The following is a 19,906-nucleotide window of genomic DNA, read 5'->3' on the forward strand; positions in this document are numbered from 1 at the left end:
GCAGGTTCTTAAAAACTTTAATACAAGATATAGTCACAGACTATTACATGAAATGTAAATTTGAGCAAAAGATGTATTGTTGGTAAGGGCTGGCTTGCGATAATATACATGTAAAGGTCATTATTACCAACTCATATCCTTCCCCCTCTCACACAAAAAGTATTCCAAATGTCACAGATTTTACTCAGTTTTGAGATTTTTCAAAGTGCTGCCACCAAAAGGTTCATTTCTGCTATTTCCATGTCCTAAGCCCTTGTCAGACAGGCCCATAATTGCATTCTTTAACATGCTTGCTGCATGGCTGTCATCTTTGATATGTGGACAAAGTGGGCAGTTGATTTTTTGATAAAATTTATGTCAACAAACAGGAATTAGGTTATTTTTTTACTATTTTAAAAAATACTATCCCACCTTTTATTACAAACCTGCGGTGCTGTCATAGCTACAGCTGGAAGAGAACCCTCTGCTGTTTCTTACTATCAAGACAAAAGAATGTATAGCTGACAAGTCTATACCAGACACCATCTTTACACCAGTTTCTCTTTACTGAGACCAGAGAGCCTATAGTTGATTAGTGTGTGCCATACTATCTTCTCACTGGTTCCTCTTTACAGAGACCAAAGAGTATATAGTTAACTAGTCAGTGCCATACCATTTTCACACCTGGAGTATATAGTGGACTAATGTGCCAGACCGCATCTTCACGCCTGTTTCCCTTTTACTAAAATGAGTGCTAAGCAGATGAGGAAGCATTAAGGAGTGTACAGTATCTGGGCTGGTGTTGATTTTAGCTTGTACACTCATATGCTATGAATTGAAATGGCCATACCTGAAATCTCTTACTTTTATAATGACTTACATAACTAGGATGCATATAATGGAGCAGTGTCAGTTTGGATGTTTATCAGGGGTATTTACTGTTCAGTACACACTGTTATTGTCAGATGGGAATGGTCGGGGTTAGTGGCCAAAGATGTTGACGGCAGTCACATCTGGAGCCAGTGGAGACCTGAACTGCAAATAGCCTCTGATGACATCAGGACACTTTCAAAATGGATCATGTGCTGTATGATAATCATGGAACTTGACACCAAATGCTTACGAGTCTGATTATTTTGTGATGTGTTAAAAATATTGCATTAAAAACAAAAACTAAATGTTAACTCAATTGACAGATAGAGGTATTGGTTATAGATGTAAACTCAACATGCAATTGACAGATACATCTTTTGTTTCAAAGAGTGGAAAATGCTGCATCAAGAGATGAAGGGGCTACTTTTCGGAGTGATTTCTAGTTGAGCTAGGAGTGCTACTATCTAATAGTATCACTAATTTTCTGTCGTAGTTTGTTGTACGAGTCCAGCCAGCCAGCTTTCTTTTTTTCTTAGTGAGCTGTTATTATAATATGTAAAACTTGTCTGTTTACCAAACCTTTTATTTTTAATGTTATTTGTTTATTTTTGGAAATGGTTTGCATGATTTGAGAAAATGAACTTTGTTTTACATTTCAGGAAGATTGCCCAAGTGATAAAAATTATACCCTCGACAAAGAATGAAGCGCGTTCAAATGGTGATGTCATTATTATTGATGAAGATTCGGAATCTGATGAAGCCAGCAAAAGGTGTGTCACATAAAGATAAAAAGTGGCCATAGGTGTATGAATATAAGTAAAGATAAAAAGGCCCAGGGTCTGATTAAAGTTGTCATAGAAAGAGTCGACATAAGGTGTTAACTATGTGTAGGCATGAGAAGTGAGGGAGAGCCTTAACCCTCTGCTTTTGTAAATTTACTCTTCAGGTAGCCATTTCTGCTGGATTAGCATGGATAGTTTTCCACCCTCAGGGTTTGAACCACCATCCTAATGGTTCATAGTCGCTAACCACCATGCTGAGGAGCCCTTCCATTTATATCTTATTTTTATAAATCTTTGTAATCACAGATCTGTTTGGTTCTGAAGGCTTTGTGATAAATTGGATAATCTGGTACATTGCATAACATTTGTTAGAAGTTAGGAGCTTGTAGATTTCTGCAATTCCAGAAGAGGTCTGTGAGAAGTCTACTATCCTCAGACTTCCATTGCCTTGAAATAAAAATAGAATTTTTTTTTAATTGAGACCATAACTGTTAACTTCTTGGCCTGTGCATATATCTTGCACATGTCTTAGATTTGTCTAGATCAGTGATGCCCAACCTTTTTCGGCCTGGGGGCCATATACATTTCCGACATACGTGTGACGGGCCGCTTCACCGCCAAAAAAAAATAAAAAAATAGAGCAGATGCCATTTTTATTAGAAACAAGTTGTACTTACCATTAATTACATAGTAATTAGTTGGATATTTGAAGTTTTTTTTCCGAAACCAACTTCTGAATGTCCGGCTGCATAGTAGAGACACCAAGTCGGAGAACTGAATCGAAATGTTCGTCCATCGAAAAAAGATTGAGAGGCGCCCCTACGTAGGGATAAATACTTCTTCCTTTTTTCTCTCGTTTTTTTAGGTCGTTTTTTATTACTAACATGCCAATTTCCTGCACTGTGGACAGAAGTTTCGCGGGCCGGATATGGCCCGCGGGCCGTAGGTTGGGCATTCCTGGTCTAGATAATCTCTAAACGCCTGTTGCACGAAGAGCTGTTGGCATCTGTCTTCAAGGCTTATACAATCTGATACAAATGCATGTTAATGACAACTCACAAATTATCTGAAAAATATATAGCATATTTTTATGGAAGTGGGGGTGAGAAAGAGAGAAACATATTGTTATTTTTCATTGTGGGCTAGCATGAGATTTGTGTGTGTGAGAAAGAGAGATGTGCTGTGTTATTGGACTAGCCTGAGATGCTGGACTAACCCTGATCATGTTGCAGGTCCCTGCTTGATCCAAACTCCTTGATATATGCAGTTCAGCTAGTAGGTTCTAAGACAGCTCCTATCACTGTCAAGGCTTCGCAAATTAGGTGAGGAGGCAAAAGCATGATATATCAAGAATTGATCAGGAAATAGTCATGCTCTGTTAACTTTGTGTTATGAAACATTGCTGAATTATCCCCATGCTAATTTAGAAAAATATCATCATACATTATGATGAGTTCTGTCTGACTGGTCAATGTGTCCTGCAAGTTGGATAAGAAGTTGCTCTCATTTCAAGTGAGCACCTCTCACTACACCCGTCATTTAACAAATAATGGTTTGACAATTTCTGAATTGATATATATATATGTTTAACAAGTGCATGTGCTTTTGTTTGATTTAATGAGGTTAATTGTAATTATGTTTGTTAGTCGAAAGCGTGGTCTGTACACAAGAGACAAAAGTAAGCTGTTTCTGAAGCAGCACTGCGAATCAGTCATGGGTGTGTGGACAGTCAAGGTGAGTGGTTTCCCCTGGTGCAGTAGCGGTAGTTTGTATTAGACACCAGTGTGCATAACAGCCAGGAAAAGTAAATAGCTATGAATAAACAATCATTGCTTCAGCAGGCTACAGAGTTGGAGAAATTAAGGTTTTTATCACTCTCTATAAACATCTGTGTTCATGTCACAAAGATGTTACCACCACCACCACCACCACCAAGGCTTAAAAAAAAAGAAGATAAAAAGCAATTTAAGTATGTTAGCCAAAGTTTTTCGTTTTTTCTTGGTAAAGCATTGGGTCAGAGTGATACATGCAGTTCTCATGAAATTCTTTAGTCTTCACAGCTTTTCTCTGTCCATTTCTCTCTCTTATATATTTATACACACACACACTTATGGATATATGGCTTATCTATTACTGTTGTGTTCCGAAGTCCAAAACTGCAACTAAGCTGCTGTTTAATTTAGATTTGCCTACATGGTGACCAGATAATAATACATTTCTGCACTTTTGTTCATTTTTCTTTATTCACGCAGGAGGACAAAATAAACAAATTAGGGCTTAAGAATGCTAAATTTGAAGACTTCTGTGGTGGCCCAAAGCCTACATTTGCCATTTCTGTGGTGAAAAGAAAAAGTAAAAAGCTGACAACTGATACAGATGATGCATCCAGCTTTTCTGTGACCCCTGACAAGGCCAGTCAGTCTCAGCATTCGTATGCTAAGACACAAGGTAATGCTGTCTAGATCACATCATTTGCCTATAGTTTGAGTTTCATCTTGACAGTATGTTTATTGATTAGTTGATGTGTGACAAGCTTCTTTGTGTTTGCAGAACCTGCTAATACAGTCAAGCATGAACAACCAGCTTTGACTTCAGAAGAACGCCAGGCTCAGCGAGAACAGCTGAAGCAGGAAAGGTTGGCTGAGAAGGTTGCCAAGCGTGAAGAGATGAAACGAAAGTTAGAAGAAGAGAAACAAAAGAGAAAAGAAGAAAGGGAAAAGGTGAAAAAAAGGAATAATTATGACCTGAGAAGATTGACAGATGCAAGAATTGTCAGCCTGGTTAACAAAAAGAGGAATTAAGACCATTGAAGACAGATTGACAGAAGCAAGAATTGAGTCTGGTTGACAAAAGTAAATATGGCCATTGAAGACAAATTGACAGAAGCAAGAATTGTCAGCCTGATTGACAAAGTGTAGCACTCAAAACGAAGGCCCCAAAGTCTTTGGAATGCATCATACTGTTTCCTTTTGGCTGTTACCTTGCCAACTTTAACATGTTAATTTATCACATATTTGATTTTTTGTGTGCATACACATGCAATCATCTACATTTACTCAGCACTTTTTTTTTTTTTTAATAATCACAGCGATGTCAGTGACCACAAAAATACAACCTATATTGTCAGGGTGAGCTGTTCTTCGTTTGCCTCAACTTGCAATTGTTTTCAAACATCATGTACACATACTCTTCTCTTAGATAAGCTAATACAGTGACTGACTATAGGAGTTATAAATAATTTTACTGCTTCTCATGTCAGAGTGTTTTACTGTTACAAAAAAAATCGAGATTAACAAAATGTTTTATTGTAAGACAAATGTCGTGGTAGATAGGAGGAATGCAGCAGAAGTCAGCATGACTAGAGAGATCATAGCCAGTAGGTGCAAGGTCGAACTTATGGAGAGGAAAAACTTGTCCATCAGGTCTAATACTGATTCAAGCAATGATCAGTGATCTAGGTTCCATTTGTTCATGTGGCCACACCTATCGCTGATATGAACGGTGAGAGGGTGGTGGGGAGACGGTTGGTCATGTTGCGATGTTATGTATGTCCTGCTGTGATGTTATTCAAGTTTGTCAGTGCTTTCATGGCTGTCTTCCACTTTATGGTTTTATTTATATATTACAGGAACGAGAGAAAAAACGGGAAGAACGGCGCCTGCAGATTGAGCAGCTTAAGGAATGGAGTCGCCCACGTGAAGACATGGAATGCGATGATCTGAAGGTCAATATCTTATTGTTTTGACAGTTTCAGAAAGTTTGTGCAACATGTTGACTTCTGTGTTTTGGAGATTTCTTAGTGATGATAGGATAGAAATAAGATTGCAGAGAGAGTGCATTCTTTAGCAACAAATAATTGATAGCTCCTGACAAGTGATGCTGCATGGGCAGTATGGTGGGAAAGAACAGTAAATCATGGAGGCTACATTAAAGAAATATTAAAAGTAGCATTGCCTGTTAAGAAAGTAATTCTCAGAAGAAATGTCTTTTGACATTGTCTGAAAACAAATGTGCACCTGACTTCTAAGGTTTTCTTCAAGCAAGAAGTTGTCAAATGAAAAGGATCTGTGTATTAATTAAAAAGCGTTTAATTATTCCATCTTTTTGTCAGTTACCACTAATGTGTTTGGAACAGAACAGTAATAGACAATACAGATGTGATTTTTTTTTATATTATTTTATTTAATTTTTTTTTTTTCCTGATTAGCCACTGCCAGATTTTGTTGAAGTGAAGACCCGTGTTCCTAAGACAGTGTTTGGTGATGCTGTTATGGTACTGGAGTTTGTCAATGCTTTCAAGAATGTCTTTGACTTCAAGCAGTTCTTCCCAAAAGGATTCTCATGGGGTGAGCCTAGTTTTTTTGTTTGTTTGTTTGTTTTTTTATCCTCTCTCCAAACTTTACCTTTTCTGGTCTTACAGGGTTTGTACAGAGTTGTGAAAATCTGGAAGATGTTTGGAAAATAATTTCCCATTTTCCAAGGTACCAACATTTAACTCTTTACAGTTTGCGGTCTCGGAAGGAACTTTCTTTTCAACCAGTTCCTGTTTAGTGCACTAATGCGAACAGGGGCATAAATTAATAAGGGAAGAAACTGTTGGTACCTTGAGGAATTGTTCTGCTATGAATTACTTAGGAAGCTGAAGTAGTCAACCAACCAGGTATGTTTGAGAAAGTTGCTGGTTTCTCAGTTTGACTTGGATTTGTTCTCCAGCAACCGAAAATGGCTTATTTTGTTGCTTCCTCTTGAACTTTGCCAGCACTGTTCTATGTTAAGTGTGTGAGTGTGCATCCATGCATGCACGTGTGCATGCTGATGTAATTTTGGGTATTTCTGTGCATGCATTCAGTGGTGGAAGTAGGGTTAATAATGAGTAATGTTTACCAGGGCTTCTGCTAAGGCTAAATTCTTTCTAAGATTTCTAAGGGGTCCCAGGCTAACAATGTTGAAAAAAAAATCAACAAATCAACATACTTTGTTCAACTGCCTTTCAGGCACACAAAGCACTGTAATGTCTTGTCAGGAACGGCGAAATTTCTGTGCCATGATGTCTGTGCAAGCATCTGTGATGAGCTTATGCTCACTGTACTTGGGGTGCTCACTTTCCGTTACTGTGACGATGATTCTAACTATGCTGTCAACATCTTGGAAATAGGTTAATGGAACTGTTCGCAGTAAGGGAAAAAAAATTCAATGCAAGGGAAGTAACTCTCACCTTGTAGAGGACGACAATAATAGATTGGGCTACGATGTCAGACACTACACTTACCCAATTTTGTATCTGTTCTTTGCCCAAATATGAAGGGGTCCCCTGGGAACCCATTGACGAAAATTGAAGGGGTCCTCCGAACTTTTAATGCGTACTGTACGCAATTTTTTGCGTAAGCAGAAGCTCTGGTTTACAAGAGAGAATGTATGGGTTCGTGCATGCATGTGAGAGTTCGTATTTTTCGAGTAAATGGTGGCCGTCATTAAGACATGTTCCCTGTGCAATATCACTTGGCAAATAAATTAATAATTCTTCGACATTTTTTTTTTTAAACCTCTATTTAAAGTTGATTAAAAGTGTAGAATCTTGTTCGTGTTCTGCTGTTGATGATGGGAAACAAATGGTCCTTGTTCTGGGTAAATTTAATGCACCTGGACCGCTGTGTTAACAGCTGTGATCTTGCAGTCTTCTAGATACTTGCTACTGGACAGGTGCAGGTCAACTTTTTAACTACTGTTTTGTTACAGCACATCTTGAGACAGCCTTAATGGAGGCTGACCCAGAAGGACCCCTTTGTGATCTGCTGCAAATGTTGCTGTGTGCTATTTTTAACCTTCAGGAGGAGGAAGCTGAGGAGTATCAGGAACTTGAGCGAGAAGAATGCCACAAAGAGCCATCAGCTCCAAACACAGGTAGTTGTAGTCAGAAGTCTCAGTGCAATTAGCTGTTAGCCATGATTGTCTTTGCTTATAGTTCTGAGCTCCAAGTGTCATCTTGACCATCCCCGTTATTAATGTCAGTAAGGCTTACTCTGATATGTTTATAGTGTTGGCTTAACTAATCCTGATGTGGCAAACAGTGCTAGCATTACTAGTCTCCATCACAAACATTTCATGGGCAAGTAACAATAAAAAATGTATTATATATTGCAAGGGACACAGATTGTGTTAAAACTGAAACATTGACTAATCATGTTACTTGATTGATTACATATTAATATATTTGTATGGACTGAAGAAGTTGGCATGGTTTTAGAATTTTACTTTTACTTTTTTAAAACATAATATGCATTTTTTTTTAACATTTAGCACTTTTCATACATAAAAATTCATTGAAGTTTATGATGAAATAATATGCCCTTAGCAATATGAATTTGATGGGTGTCAGGTGAAGAAGAACAAGTGGAGGAAGAAATCAGTGTCTCCAACAGTGAATTAATCCGCTCAGCAACTGTTGCTGCCCAGTTTTCCCAACAGACATTTGGTAAGTGACAGATCGGAGAGCGTGTGAGTTGTGTATGTATACTTGCTGCAGCTAAAGACTGAGCAACAAATCATAATCTGCTGTGCCATAATGAGACACATACTATGAGAATCATACATGGTCTCCGAATAGCTTAACATTTTAATCATAAATTTATGCCAGCATCTGCTGAATAACCTGTATACTCAGCATGTGTCCACACCTGATTGCGTTTAAACCTGAAGATACATGTATCATTTTGTCCTTTTTATGGTCACGAATGTATGTCTTGATAAACACTTGATTTTATTCGTATGCTAAGACACAAGGTAATGCTGTCTAGATCACATCATTTGCCTATGATTTTATTGAAGCCTGTTGCTGATTGTGTTGTTGCATGTCAGTCATTTCTTATCTCTAATGCCAGGTATAAAATATAGTCTTTTATATGGCCATTACTGTTTTGTGATAAACACACAAATGTACTTGAGACATTTCTACTGACAGGTATGCCACTGCGTGACACTCTCCTTGATCAGTTCACACTGACAGAAGTCCTACGTCTACATCTGTTGTCTTCAGGAGCACGTGCCAGCTCCAAAAATGCTCGCTTTCGGTATCAACAACGGGGTGGCTACTCATCTTTAGATGACCCTGGGATAGAACTGAGAAAGCAAGATCCCACTCTAGTGAAAAAATTGCAAACTGGCAATGTTTTCGACCTCTCACCAGGTACTGTGTGAATGATTGTCCATGTTTTTGGTAGTGATACACAGGCTGACTGTGCTGTCGGGGGGAAGTCTTATAAAGCATAGTGTGAACATTTGTGACATTGTGTCCATTTGATACACTCATTTTTGTACACTTTACAGAACTATTCTTTGTGTTGGTGATTGGTCATCTTAAGCAATAGGCTTGAGAAGAGGGTGTGTTGCAGAGTGAAGATTACTATATTTCTATATTTGTCATTAAAAGGGTGTTTGAGCTCAAGGTCTTTAAGTGTATCTTATATACCCTAGGTGTGGCACACAGATGCATTTTGTAATTCTGTATGTTTATAGATAATCACTAGATGTGACACACAACCTACCTGTCTGAGCCTGTCCTTCCATTCCATTACAGAGGTCACTATGGGGCCTCTGCTAATTGCTCGAGCATGCCTTGAAAATGAGAATGCAGAATAAATCAGCACATCAGCTTGATATCACCCCAAAAAGATATTTACCATAAAAAGAGAAAGGCAAATTCTAGTAGCAACAATAGTGTAATTTGCAGAGACAACTTATCCACAGAATTACACTTGATTTGCCCTTCCTTCCACACCCTTCTCTTACCCCCTTCCCCAACAAAAAAGAAAAGCAGTGAATGACATAAGTTGAGGGCATAAATCTCATTGCTTAAGACATTTTGTACTAAACAGCCTGAAAGCTGATGAATTTCATCATGACTTTTTATCAAACGTACGTTATACTATAAACAGACGACATTGTGGTTATAATAATAACAAATTACATTGCTGTGCATATCTCTGCGACTGGCCAATTAAACTTTCCATATTTCTAGTAGGGGTGGTAAAACCTTAAACATTTTTAATTATCATTTTGAACCTTAAAAGAAAAACTCCCAACAGTGTTAACCCCTTGGGCATGGCATGATGGGCCACGATTGGAGCTTTGCTGGGAAAGCACAGGGAAGGCGATTTTCATTACTTTTATTGCAAAGTTCAAACTTTCTCCTTTCCAAAAATATAGAGGTTTCTTGGTCTAATGTTTACCTGAGAGCTGCAATAATGAAAAACAAACTTCTTCACGGTCTTCAGTTATTATCCAGTCTTTGTAATATTTATACTTTCATGTCGTGCTCAGAGGGTTAACATGGTTTGAAAATCCCTTGCACTTTATGGATAGAACCCTGGTAGTAAGATAGCCTTTTATTTTGAGATAAAGTGTGCTGTGTGCATATAATGAGTGCGTCACATGAGATTTTGTTAAGTTGACATATTTGGTAGGGGAAAAAGTTCGGCTGCTGGTGGCTCTAGTTCAGCAAGTCTCCACGTATGCAGCTGTGCGTGATATAATGGAGGAGAACTTTGAAAAGTTACGATTGCGCAAGTATGATCTCAAACAAATGCAGTGGGCAGAACAGAGGCGAGAACGAGAAGAAACAGCTGCCAAGTAAGTCACTTTCAGTCATTTATTTCATGTGTATCAGCATCTGCTTGTTGGCATTGTGGTTTCTTCTTCATACTGTACCAGGTGACATGATTATGTGGAGATCACCCTCTAGCTACCTCAAATCCAGCTGTCCCAACCTGTTCTGGTCAAATGACTACATAACAGTAGAACATGAAATCATTTCAACCCCCCACTCCCATCCCCACCTGTCTCACTAGTGAGCACTCAACTCCAGTTTTTTTGTCCAGCTTCACGTAGCTAAGAAATGCGGCAGCTACCTCATTTCTGAGTTCTCTTGGATATACCAGTGCGGCCTATGAAGTACGGCGAAGGCTACATGCTAGCATCTAGCAGTAACTCTTGCCTGTCATGCCTGCCCTGTCGTGTCTTCCTCGTGAAGTTTGCCGTGCCTAGACCACTGGGGACAAGGTTGCGGGCAGGTGTTCAAATGCAAACTGTGACAGGAAAGTATACGCATCAGCCTGTCTAATGCTCTCATCTTTAGAATGGTGTAAGATAAGGCTAAATATTTACTCTGTCTCCTTCGGGACTCTGAATGACAATGCAGTTACACGACACCTTTTTCTTTAGTTAGGCTGGATGGAAGTGGCCATGCAAGAATATATCACCTGTGCCCTCTGCGTCCTATCGGGCCAAGCAATGTCTATAAACGCTTTATTTTAGTTTCTAAAAAGTATATGGAAAGGGAGTTTGTTTGGAAGTGGTCACATTATGTTGCTACAAGAAAGGAAAAGACCGCAAGCATGCTGTTTCCTTCCGTGCACAGAATTCTGTTCATGGTCGAGCTGTCAGTGGCCACAACACCTCCACCCAGCCCCCACACCAGTGTGCGCAGTGGGGCTTCGTGACTCTCGCAGGGAGTAGAGGTGTGGGGGTTGCTGAACTCGTGTGACCTCCGATAACATTTTGATGTGTGGATATGTGTTATGCAGTTTGCCTAAACTCAAGCTGTATGTAAAAGCTCATTTCTGGGTCCTTCTGTTAATACTTCTAGTCGATGGATGTATTTTAAGTTAGTGGATGTTGGCAACCTTTGACGGGACTACTCTTTCGCACTTTAACATCTATGTCTGGGGTTCACTCGGGTAAGCTGGGGTTGATATAAGATTGTTGTATTGTTTTTATTCTGTGATAGATTGTTGTCATACCTACCAGCACGTTGACTATATATGCGTGTGTACATGCAGGCATGGAGTCAGTAAGAGGCGGAAGTGAAGATGATCATGTTAAAAGGAGAAAGTTCTCGGGTCTATGTTTATAAGTGAGGCAGTTAAGTATCTTGATGGCAGAGAAATACAAGTCTTCCGTCGGTTAGTGAACGATGGCATGTGCTTCGGTTAAGCAGTAATGGGTAGTTCACTGAGTTATCTGTTGGTGTCCCTCCACGCTTGCTGCTAGAGTACAATTGAGTTGTTAACGTCACACGGCCTGTCATTGAGAAGACTTGAAGACTTTCACTTTGTTCAGCTAAGCAGGCTTACACAAACTCGGATCCTGCATATGCTATAGCCATAAAGTTTGGAATAGATGCGCACTTGTTTCGCCTCTATAACTAGGGTTTTCCCTTTGGGTACAAGGACACCTACTGGCTTTACTGACAGACACATTGGGAAAGTTCTGTCATTATTTTCAATGCTTACTGAAGCCATGGTTAATAAAGCCATGGTAAAGCACTCTCGATCCTCGTCAGCTAACTAAATAGCATTAGCATACTAATGAATGTGCTAAACAGACGCGTTACCGACATCTGTGTGTTAAGAATGGGGGTTATCGCTCTTGTCTGTCTCAAGAAACAGGAATTGTCACCCTTTACTAAATGAGTACAATTTATGAAAGGCTGCATGAGTGAGTGAAAGGTTCACGGGATTACCTGTAGTTGGGAAAAACTCAGTTTTGAACATTCCCACGCCAGTTGCCGAAGAAGAGAGACTTCTTCTTGATCCTATTCACCCCCAGTGGAGCATAGGGCCGCAACCACAACCCGCCATCAGACCCGGTCCTGGGCATCCCTTTCCAGTTGGGACCATGTCATGCCAGCTGTCTCCGCCTCTCTGTGGACTGATCTCCATGTCTGTCTGGGTCTTCCAACCCTGTGCCTTCCCTGTGGGTTCCAGCCCAGAGCTTGTCTTGTTAAACTGTTGGCTGACTTTCGCAAGGTGTGACAGATCCAGCCCTACTTCCGCTTCCTGATGTCTTGGCTGACAGGTTTTTGGTTGGTCCTCTCCCACAGGTCTGTATTGGAGATCTTCTCAGGCCATCGGATGTTAAGATGTGGCGCAGACATCTGTTGGGCGAATGTCTGTATCTTGCTAGTGATGGCATTTTTCACATGCCATGTCTCAGATCCATACAGAAGGACTGGCTTTACATTTATGTTAAAGATGTGGATCTTGGTGTGTAAAGATAAAGCCTTGAAGTTCCAGATAGGTCGTAGGGTGTGGAATGCAAGCCTGGCTTTGTTTATTTGGCTTCTTACATCTTCATCTGTACCTCCTAGAAGAGAGACACTGTAGTAAATTTCTGTGTTAAATTGACCGGGGAATCGGAATAATTACTTGCCTAGTTGTCTTTGTTGCTATGGCTATCTTTTATAACGGTCAGGGAATGGTGTGAAAACTTGTGTATATGTGTGTGATCATTCCTGGACTTCACCGAAAGTGAGTGAGAATTTTGGTCATTCTTTATGTATTGAGATGGCGATCTGGGATATTAGGGCATCAGCCACAGTTCCCATTTGAGAAACTGTATGGTTTGTGAAATCGGAGACATTTGGAACTAGTGAAGTAGCTTTTGTTTATAGATATTGGATGACTGGACGGTTGAGAGTCGCTTATGACAATAATGTGCTATTTATACATCCCCAACAATGTGTTTATACCCATATTTATGAATCATCACTAATAGATGGCAATGAGATTTGCTCTCACAGTAAATGCCTTTCATTCACAGTCCCTCTTATATAGATCAGGGGAGCCAATGTTAAGCTTCACTTAGTGTTTACTAATTGGGTCTCGGCCTTGGAGCTCGGAGTAAGCAGGCTTGTCCAGACCCTGTTGAAATAGCTGCTCAATAAGCTTTTCATCTGGCACCAGAGATTTTGAACCTTCCTGCCTAGGTCTTATCAGGGATGTCATGGAGCATTTTACTTCCGCTAGAAGGCCCCCTACTTACTGGTATAAGGAATACTAGGGGAGGGTTTTTGAGGTGTTTATTTAGTAATGGAATGGAGCGGAGCTTGCATTACGTCCCAGGCAAAGGTGGCGGTTTGTCTCTGTGACTGTTCATTCAGAAACTGCTGGCGCCTATTAATAAAGTTTTTTGATACTCATTTGGGTTCTGGGGACCTATAATGATATTCTACATTGCTAGCCATTCGTTGCCTCACACTGTAGATCGCATCCTCTCCTGGGTTGCGTTAATTTGTTGTTTCATCTAGTGTATCACTAGATTCGCTGCCAGGGTGGGTTAGCACTGTCTCCACCTTTTATTTAGTCTCCACATAGTCATGTCATCTGGTACTATACGAAGAAGAAATACCTTTTTATGGGTAAAATTCTTTCTTCGAGTACTTTTAAAAGTGCTTTTCACACTGATTTCAAACTAAGAATATTTAGTGTGCTTTATGAAGAGGAGGCCTGCACCAGCTGCTGGTAATATTTATGATGGAAAATGTATCTAATGAGTGTAAGATTAGCTAAGTAAGCTAGTTACTAAGCAGGTGCCCAATAGGCAAACTGAAAATGGTTGTGAATCAAAGTGCTGTGAAGCTGATCTTTCTATAGTCTTCTCTGTCACTTCTACTTTTCTATTGCATTTCACTGTCTGTGAAGGAGTGGTTATACAATGTCTTGCTCTGTTCTTTTCTTGCCATCTGTCCTGTAGTGCTGAATATTCATATTTTGCTAGTTTTGTGCATGACAAGTACTATGTTTACTGCTGCAGGTATCGACGTTTGATGGAGGAACGTCTTAAGGAACGAGAAAAACGTTTGCAACAGACAGCTAAGGCATCTGAACAGTTAAGGTCAGCTATGAAGCTACACCTTTGTTAAGAGGTTGATGATGCAGTTAGTAATCTCATGCAGGATACAGTTTGTATGCTCTTGCATATTACAATTAAGAAGTTTATTATTAGATCTTTTCATAGGACCACAGCTGTATCAAGGATGGTAAAAACAGTGTCAACTACTTTCCAGTAAAGTTAATGTTTTAGTTGTCTCATAATTGTGTTTAGGGTCCAGTATTTTGTCTGTTTTCAGCACAGCATCACCTAACTCTGAGAAGAACTTGCAGAACATGGTCAGCTCACCTGGCCTTGAGTCACTGGTAGCTGAGGAGCGAGAGAAGTTAGAAGCCAAAGAGCGTGATGAGGAAGCAGGAAAAAAGGCTGCCTTTGCACAAAAGGAACTTGATATGTTGCAGCAGATTTTTGAACTGCAGCGCTGTAACGCCTTGTATCCTCTTGGGCGTGACCGCCTGTACCGACGCTTCTGGCTGATCGGGTCCTTGCCTGCTATCCTTGTGGAGGACAATGAACTCTTTGCAGGCAATCTTTGTTCTTCAGCGGAAGAACGGGGCCACTCCATGCCTCAGCTGACACGGCATGATGAGGGGAACACTAGCAGTGATAAAGAGAATGATTTAACCGCTGTTGCCACAAAAGAAGCTGAGAAGGCCACTACTCTGCCTGGTGCTAAGGCTAAGGAAGACTGTATTGTCATCAGTGATGAGGAAGCTGAAGGCTGTGCTGGAAAAACTAAAACCACAGACATGGATGAACCCCCTCAGCTAGACATAGGTCAGTCTTTGAGTCAGCAGGCTGCCCGCTGGTATCTGCTGAACTCACGGTCATGCCTTGACCATCTTATGGTGTCTCTTAATCTGCGTGGATTCCGTGAGAGTTCTTTACATGCAGCACTCCAAGACATGCGTCCCTTGGTGAACCTTATTATTGACAGGTCAGTGAGACATCTTATATTAACAACAACCAGACATCATTTTGTGTATATTTACTAGTCATTCAAACTTGTTAACAAATTTTACTATGAGCATCTTAGTTGTACATACTTTGGAAAGGCATACTGTCTTGTGAGTTCTACATTTTCTTCTTTTAATAAATGTAATAAATTCTTTTATAAATCTAGCTGGTGTCAACTAAAGTGACTTTTCATTTTAGTGAGCTCAGCTGGTGTGACTTGTATGTATCCCTTGGAAGATATTGTCCCTTGGTGTCAAAATCAGTTATTTCACATTAGTGAGCTTTATAATAGATTGACTCCAGTGCATTCATTTATAAATGTTTTCCTTGACAGATAAGGGATGTATAACTAGGTCCTACCAAACATAAATGTAGTAAAGATTTACATTCACACGTTGTGTGTGTTCATTTATCTGCCTCAGAAATGAAATCCAAAAGCACAGAAGGGAACCCAAGATTATGCGATTATGCCTGTGGGGAAAATTAGCTTGCAAATTGCCTGTTGACTGGCATTGGCCATTTTGGTTTTTTTGAAGTGCTGGTAGTGATGAGCAGATTATAGCAAAGAGAAAGACACTTGCGTTGCTTTAATAACTTACAGCTGCCCTAAAGACCAACTGTGTTTGGGATGTAAAGAAATGGGTGAAAGAACAACAGATCAAACTGCACCTCGATCATCAGCTCGAAAAGTACAAGGGCAGCCAGCCACTAATGAGGCTAGCAGGGCCATGGAGGTAACCTTACGTGACCTGCTTCTCGACTTGGATGACAGAATATTTGCTGGCAGCCTTGGAGCACTCAAGGTATTATATGTGTGTGTGAGTGAGGGCTCATGTTATGTGGCTATTTTCTGATTAAATAAAGTGATTACAAGTACTAATATAGATGGATGTGATAAGGAAATGTCATATCTCGTGCAACAGATTGATTTGTTGATGTACTAAAAGACACAGTTTCTTTTTTTCTGTTTTTAAAAGGTTAAAGATAGAACAACATGGCGAGAAGCATTGGAAAAAGGTCACTATAACCCTCAGACAGATGATGCCACTTTTGCACAAGATGTCCCGTAGGTGACCTACTTCTTATATCGTGTTTTCCCAAGGCATTTTACACATTAATTTTGAAAGGCATGCTCACTTCCACAACAGACACTTGCTTATACATAAAGTATTCTGTTATATACCAAATATGTATCAGGAAAAGTAGCAAAAATGTGGGTTATTTTTTAAGGAGCCCATTGTTTCATTTGAAGGGCATCTTTCCTTTCCATTTAGAGGGCCATGGGGCCCCTCTTTTTGAAATGCTAGAATTCCCCCTGTAAACTTATTTTAACCCTCTTAGCATGACATAAAAGTATAAATATTAAAAAGACTGGCTAATAAATGAAGATGACAGTAGGTAAATGTTTTTATTACTGCTGCTCTCAGGTAAACATTAGACATTTTTGGAAAGGAGAAAACTTGAACTTTGCAATAAAAGTAATGAAAATCACCTTCCCCGTGTTTCCCTGGCAAAGCCACTATCATGGCCCATAGTGTTCAAAGAGTTAAATATTTATAAATTGCATTATCAGTTATATTTATCTAAATTTACTTTAAATATATGATACATTATTTGAAACAACTTTTTGCTTCACTTTTATTTATTTTGAAGTACATATAGGTTAACTTTAGAGTATATTCAAAGCTTAGAAACATGGTCATATTGTGGTTGGCCTGGTGACATAATATATATTTACTAAGTATATCCCAATTAATAGAAAGTAGATCCATTTGAATAAAAGCAGAAAAAGGTTACAGCCTGTAGGCTTATTTTGGAGCTGTTATGAAAATCATCATGTAGATGTATTTCAGTAATGTATCATTTGTGGGTTGTCAGGTTTTTGAGTTTTAACGTCAATCTGATAAAATGTGACAGAGGGCTTGGGAAAAGTCTAGCATTTTGTTAGATCATGCCTGTACATTTTGTGGATGTAGCATGTAAAGCAGCTGAAGGCTACATGTGACATTTTCAGGGAAGCAGACAACCCTGTGGCAGTGGAGCCTGCAGCAAGGGATTTAGGGAGAGCCCTTGTTCAGATTGCACGAGGCATTGAACCACGCTTTCTTTCTGCTCCATTAGGTATGTCTCCATATGATGATTGCAAAAGATTGTTTAGATATAAGAAAAATTGTAACATTTAAAATTTTTGTTGTTGTAAATGTCACAGACACAGCAGTGTTAATGGTTTATTATTAGTATCAATGACATATTTGGTGCATGCAGGGTTGTTTGGTTAACAGCAACATGTTTTCTTCATGTCGCTGTTAACAATGACATCTTTCCTGTGTGCAGGGTTATTATTACAGTAAAACCTTCAAACAGTCACATGAATTTTATTTCTTCTTTATACTATACCACATGACATGACTATATGGATCACCCTCTAGCTTCCTCAAATCCAGCTGTCCAAACTGTGCAACACGGTAGGACACAGCTCTGACCACACTCAGTCATGTAGTGGCTACCTTTTCCTTTGAAGCGCTGTGGAATTACTGTGTATGGTGTGTGGTGTGGGTAAGTTCCCAGCTAAATCACATAGAAGATGTCTCAACTGTCTGTAATGTTCCACCACTCTGTCTGCCAAGGTAGGTCCGAGGACGGGTGGATGCAGGTGATTTGAGGTGAACTGAGATGGGATAGAACACTGCCCTTCGTTAATCTTGCTTGTTAGAAAAACATGAGTTGAGAAAAGGTAAGATTAGACGACTGGAAACATCCCATTCCCCAAATGCGGAAATAATTGTACCGCTGCAGCTTGGTGGGGAACAGAGCAGGTCTGTGCAGACAGGCATGACAGTCTTTCCTTTTCCTATGGCACCACAGGTGGTAGGGTCTAAGGTTCACGTAGGGAGGGGGCACCGTTTTTTTTGGGGGGGAGGGGGTAGGTGTTCTACACAGGGACATACTTCAACACACCTGTCATTTTTTTTTGTTGGGGGGGGGGGGTATGTGTGTGTCCCATAGTAGATCTTTCTGCAACAAACTTTATTGTTACTTTTATTTTTAACTTTTACTTTGTAACTAGAGCACCTTTCCATGTTGAAATTGCCCACTGGGACAAATAAAGTTGTCATTGACTCAGTGGAACAACAAGCTTCCGACAGTTCAGTTGCCTTGTCTCTAATGTGGGAGGCACTCAGCACCTATACATTCCACCAGCAGTCCTGCTACACAGAGTGTTGGCAAACATCAAGGGCAACAAGATAGAAATTATTGTAGAGGTGGCTCTTAACTGGATTCGATCTTGGAGTTCAGAGCTAGCAGCGTTGTCTCTAGTGGTGCAACGGAAACTACCATCTATACGAACTCTGTTAAAGCAGCTTCACGATCAGGTTTTCCCCTTTCCCCTCAGCCTTCACGTCTGGGTCTTGTCAGGGGAGCCATCCAGTATTAAGGGTTCTCAGTTGAAGTAGTGGCACGCATCGCAGCTGCTAGAAGGCCCTCCACTTTAGAAGTTTTCAAGGTAAGTGGAGGGTTTTTGAGAGCTGGAAGAAAGAGCAGGGGACTGACCCTTGGGGAGATGTCTTCAGCAGAGGTGGGGAATTTTTTCCCTCAGATCTGTGGCACCATTACGTTTAAAGGTTGTTTAAGCTCTGGGATGTGGGCTGAAATAAAGATATTTCTGACTTGCTGGCCCACCCAGTAGGTTGTACCCTCTGGGAGATGGCTTGGTTTCCCTTATGACACACCCAGGGTTTGTTGCAAAATTCCAGTCTGCTGCTGCATACCTTACCTCACCTCACTTTATGACATCTTATTTTGATGTAATACCATTCTGCTTGATCTCCTTTTGTCATCGTCAGCTCTAATTATTGTCATTTGTGTAAAGCTTGGATGTAGCGCTATATACACAAATATCATTACTTTTATTTTTATTATTGACAATGACATGTTTGCTGTTTTTGCAGAGGATGGTGCTGGAGAGGGAAATCGCAGTCGAGTTTATGAGCGCTGGGAGGAGTCATCACTAGCGGTATCAAATCTTTCACAGGTGTTTTTACACCTCGCTACTCTTGATCGTAGTGTCAAGTGGGACCGTTCTGCACTACTGGCTCGCTGCCGAATATGTCGCCGTAAAGGAGATGCAGATAAAATGCTACTTTGTGATGGATGTGATCGGGGACACCACATGTATTGTTTGAAGCCACCCATGACGGTTGGTGATGCACAACTTAATGCCAAATTAATAGCAGCTATAGTTTTTATTCTTGTTTAAAGGTAACCTTGGTCTAGTTCTAAACTTTTGGTTATTAGATAATCAGATGTTAGAGACAACACAGTCTCCAGTCTCTCTTGGTAAAGAGGAGAATGGAATGAGACAGCCTTCGCAGGCTGGCACATTTATCATTAAAACCCCAGTGAAGACTGGTGGTGTAAATAAGTAGTAATGAAGTGAGACGCTTGATCAGTACCAAGAAGAAATAGATCTATATATGTAATTATTTTCTTCTCCATATCTAAGTATTTTGCACTGTGTTCTGTTATACTTCAAAGAAATGTAGAAACAAAATTGCCAGAAATTCTTTTATTTTGATAGACCTCTTTTAAATTTGAAGGAGCTTTTTTAAAAAAAAAATTTCTTGTTGAGTGGGCCCCTTTCTTTAATT

The 19,906-nt window shown here is 40.0% G+C and overlaps 1 protein-coding gene across 2 annotated transcripts in view; it reads left to right on the forward strand.

The window, feature by feature from the left end:
- The window catches only part of LOC112571305 (bromodomain adjacent to zinc finger domain protein 1A-like), a 33,900-nt gene that overhangs the window by 2,148 nt on the left and 11,846 nt on the right, over positions 1–19,906 (forward strand). For both annotated transcript variants that reach the window (XM_025250206.1, XM_025250205.1), the window contains exons 3-19: positions 1,512–1,622; positions 2,867–2,956; positions 3,281–3,368; positions 3,887–4,082; positions 4,185–4,354; positions 5,263–5,358; positions 5,842–5,980; positions 7,371–7,535; positions 8,011–8,106; positions 8,593–8,817; positions 10,094–10,259; positions 14,223–14,303; positions 14,539–15,237; positions 15,859–16,060; positions 16,235–16,323; positions 17,272–17,378; positions 19,208–19,455. In XM_025250206.1, the coding sequence (XP_025105991.1) occupies positions 1,512–1,622; positions 2,867–2,956; positions 3,281–3,368; positions 3,887–4,082; positions 4,185–4,354; positions 5,263–5,358; positions 5,842–5,980; positions 7,371–7,535; positions 8,011–8,106; positions 8,593–8,817; positions 10,094–10,259; positions 14,223–14,303; positions 14,539–15,237; positions 15,859–16,060; positions 16,235–16,323; positions 17,272–17,378; positions 19,208–19,455 (2,968 nt within the window). The remainder of the gene's footprint in view (positions 1–1,511; positions 1,623–2,866; positions 2,957–3,280; positions 3,369–3,886; positions 4,083–4,184; positions 4,355–5,262; positions 5,359–5,841; positions 5,981–7,370; positions 7,536–8,010; positions 8,107–8,592; positions 8,818–10,093; positions 10,260–14,222; positions 14,304–14,538; positions 15,238–15,858; positions 16,061–16,234; positions 16,324–17,271; positions 17,379–19,207; positions 19,456–19,906) is intronic.

Source organism: Pomacea canaliculata, linkage group LG8, assembly GCF_003073045.1.
Source record: "Pomacea canaliculata isolate SZHN2017 linkage group LG8, ASM307304v1, whole genome shotgun sequence".
Taxonomy (NCBI): domain Eukaryota; kingdom Metazoa; phylum Mollusca; class Gastropoda; order Architaenioglossa; family Ampullariidae; genus Pomacea; species Pomacea canaliculata.